General features: G+C 34.1%; 1 protein-coding gene across 1 annotated transcript; it reads right to left on the minus strand.

Moving 5' to 3' along the window:
- Positions 1–271: 271 nt before the first annotated feature.
- On the minus strand, positions 272–1,148 carry LOC21383940 (protein LURP-one-related 11). Its single transcript, XM_010103761.1, has 3 exons — positions 921–1,148; positions 560–808; positions 272–406 (listed from the first exon to the last, which is right to left on the minus strand). The coding sequence occupies exons 1-3, from the start codon at positions 1,146–1,148 to the stop codon at positions 272–274; spliced, it is 612 nt and encodes a 203-aa protein (XP_010102063.1).
- Between the last annotated feature and the right edge of the window lie 1,139 nt (positions 1,149–2,287).

The following is a 2,287-nucleotide window of genomic DNA, read 5'->3' on the forward strand; positions in this document are numbered from 1 at the left end:
AATTGCAACAGGACCAAAATTTGTATCCAGTGTAGTATTATTCTGGCAAATTCAAACTCGAAATACTGAATGAAATTCACACTTTTCAAATTCTTATTGACCAAAGTTTCTTTCTTCTTCTTTCCTCACTTTTGCTACAAAAGACTATCATGATTCATGAGAGTCATCTCGCAATTCTGAACTAAGCACAGCTCTTACAGAGAGCGGCATCAGGATCAAGACTCGTACATACATACATACATACTGCATATATATATGTGTATGTGTCTGTCTACATTTTACAGTTGATGAGACTATAAACCACAAAAAGCCCCATGATGAGACAGTGATCCATAAAGGGCTCCACCACCATTGTTAAAACGTCGTCTCCCAAAAGCACTCCACATGTTGATTGCTTTCTCTTTACCTGCTTATACACACACACACACACACACATATATGTGTGTGTATATCAAAGAAAAATTAGCACCGACAAATAATATATATATATATATATATACACTGTACACACACACATATAAAGGAAACATATAATGTTATATATGTCAAGATTGATCACCTCTGCGATTGGCCTTCCAAACTTGTCTACTATCTTGCACGGTGAGTTCCTAGTCCTACAACTTTCTATGTTGTAACCAAAAGATTGATTCTCGTCCAATCCCACCACAACAACGTCACGTGATGATGAATAGCCTCTTGAAATTAATCTAAACGGCGCTTTCCTTACTTGAAAACCTGGCCTTTTGGGGTTCCTATCTGCGCCTGTGGATTTATATCCTTCCCAAAACCTAAACAGCTTGAACTTTTCCTGCAAAATCAGAATTCAAAACTATTTTAAAACAGAATTGCAAACATTATTATATATACGCATGACTTATTCTATTATACATGAGTTAAGTCATATAATTAGTAGTATATACCTTTCTGAGTATGGTGAAGAGGACTTCACCCTTGAAATCCATGAGATAAACATCTCTACATTTGGAGCTGTAATTGTCGACTCGATACACGATCTGACCGTTCGAATCGAAGACGGTACAGCCCTTGCAATTCAGTACAAGAGACTTCATCCATATTGTGAAGGTCTCTTGCTTTGAACTGGTCAAGTAAGAGGAGGATCTTGGTGCCCCGGGGTGAACTTTTGCCATATTCTAAGACTACAACAACAACAACTTGGAAGAGATTTCATAAGCCTAAGAAATTAGGTAAGCTCATTTACAAGTACTTCACGCACGTACGTATACAATATATATATATATATATATATATGTGTTTATCTACCCTTTTGAACTAGTGGCAAGTCGCTTTATTGTATTTAATGATCAGCTCTCTTGCTTTAGTGTAAAAAATGGAGACTTAAGGCTTAAACAATAAACGTACGACGGCGCAAAAGATAGAAACCTAGGTGTCACTACGTTTGAGTTTTTGGATTTTACGAACTAAAATAACTTAGTTGAAGCTTATCGCTAGTAGTACCGATTCCTTTACCTTATGTCATGTGGGGGCTTTCTCTGTAATTAATAGCGTGGAAATTCAGTTCCCATATTCTTTTATTCGGTGAACCTGGTTTTGGCTTGCAGATTATGTAGATATGTTTTGTAATATAATATATTAAACAAAATATGGATTAGCTTATTGGTACGTGATGTAAACTAGTGATTAGTCTTGTCCGTGCGTTTTTAGATGAGTATCTAATCCGTTTGTTTAATGCAACATTCTTATAAATATAATATACTGTTGGAGCAAAATTTCATCAAACACTTATCTAACATTCTTAGACAATTAATAATTTGGATTGAATAAGTATATTATTTAAAAAAATTAGAAGAACACTAACAACTTTAGGAAAATAATAAGAGCAAAGATAATCACAAGGCAACTGTATTTAAGAATGAGTGTGTCTATCTTTTCTTCTCAAACCGAGAGAATTTATAGAACATTAGGGATTGAAGGTTTAATTCTTCCCATTAATTTAAGAGTTTATTCTCTTTTTTAATACAATAAGGTTCTTTACCTTTTTGAGTATTACAAACAATTAATAAACGAATTAAACTTGAGTCATTGAATGCCTTTAATCGTCGACCGTTAGCTTGATAACTCTTGACCTTCCAACTTTTTTTGTACGCTAGGGTAGTTATCCTAGCACACGTTCAGGTAGTTATCCTACCGTATGCTCATATAATTTTCTTAGTATACGCTTGAGTCACTCAAAAACTTACTACATTTTTGGCAGCTCCAAAAAAATCCATCCAATATATATATATACATATACATATATATATATATA

Source organism: Morus notabilis, unplaced genomic scaffold, assembly GCF_000414095.1.
Source record: "Morus notabilis unplaced genomic scaffold, ASM41409v2 Scaffold10501, whole genome shotgun sequence".
NCBI lineage: Eukaryota > Viridiplantae > Streptophyta > Magnoliopsida > Rosales > Moraceae > Morus > Morus notabilis.

Coding starts and splice junctions, on each gene's coding strand:
- LOC21383940 (XM_010103761.1), bottom strand. CDS start 1,148: ATGGCAAAAGTTCACCCCGGGGCACCAAGATCCTCCTCTTACTTGACC. Junction 809..920: donor TCTTCACCATACTCAGAAAG/GTATATACTACT, acceptor CTGATTTTGCAG/GAAAAGTTCAAGCTGTTTAG. Junction 407..559: donor TTGGAAGGCCAATCGCAGAG/GTGATCAATCTT, acceptor GTGTATAAGCAG/GTAAAGAGAAAGCAATCAAC.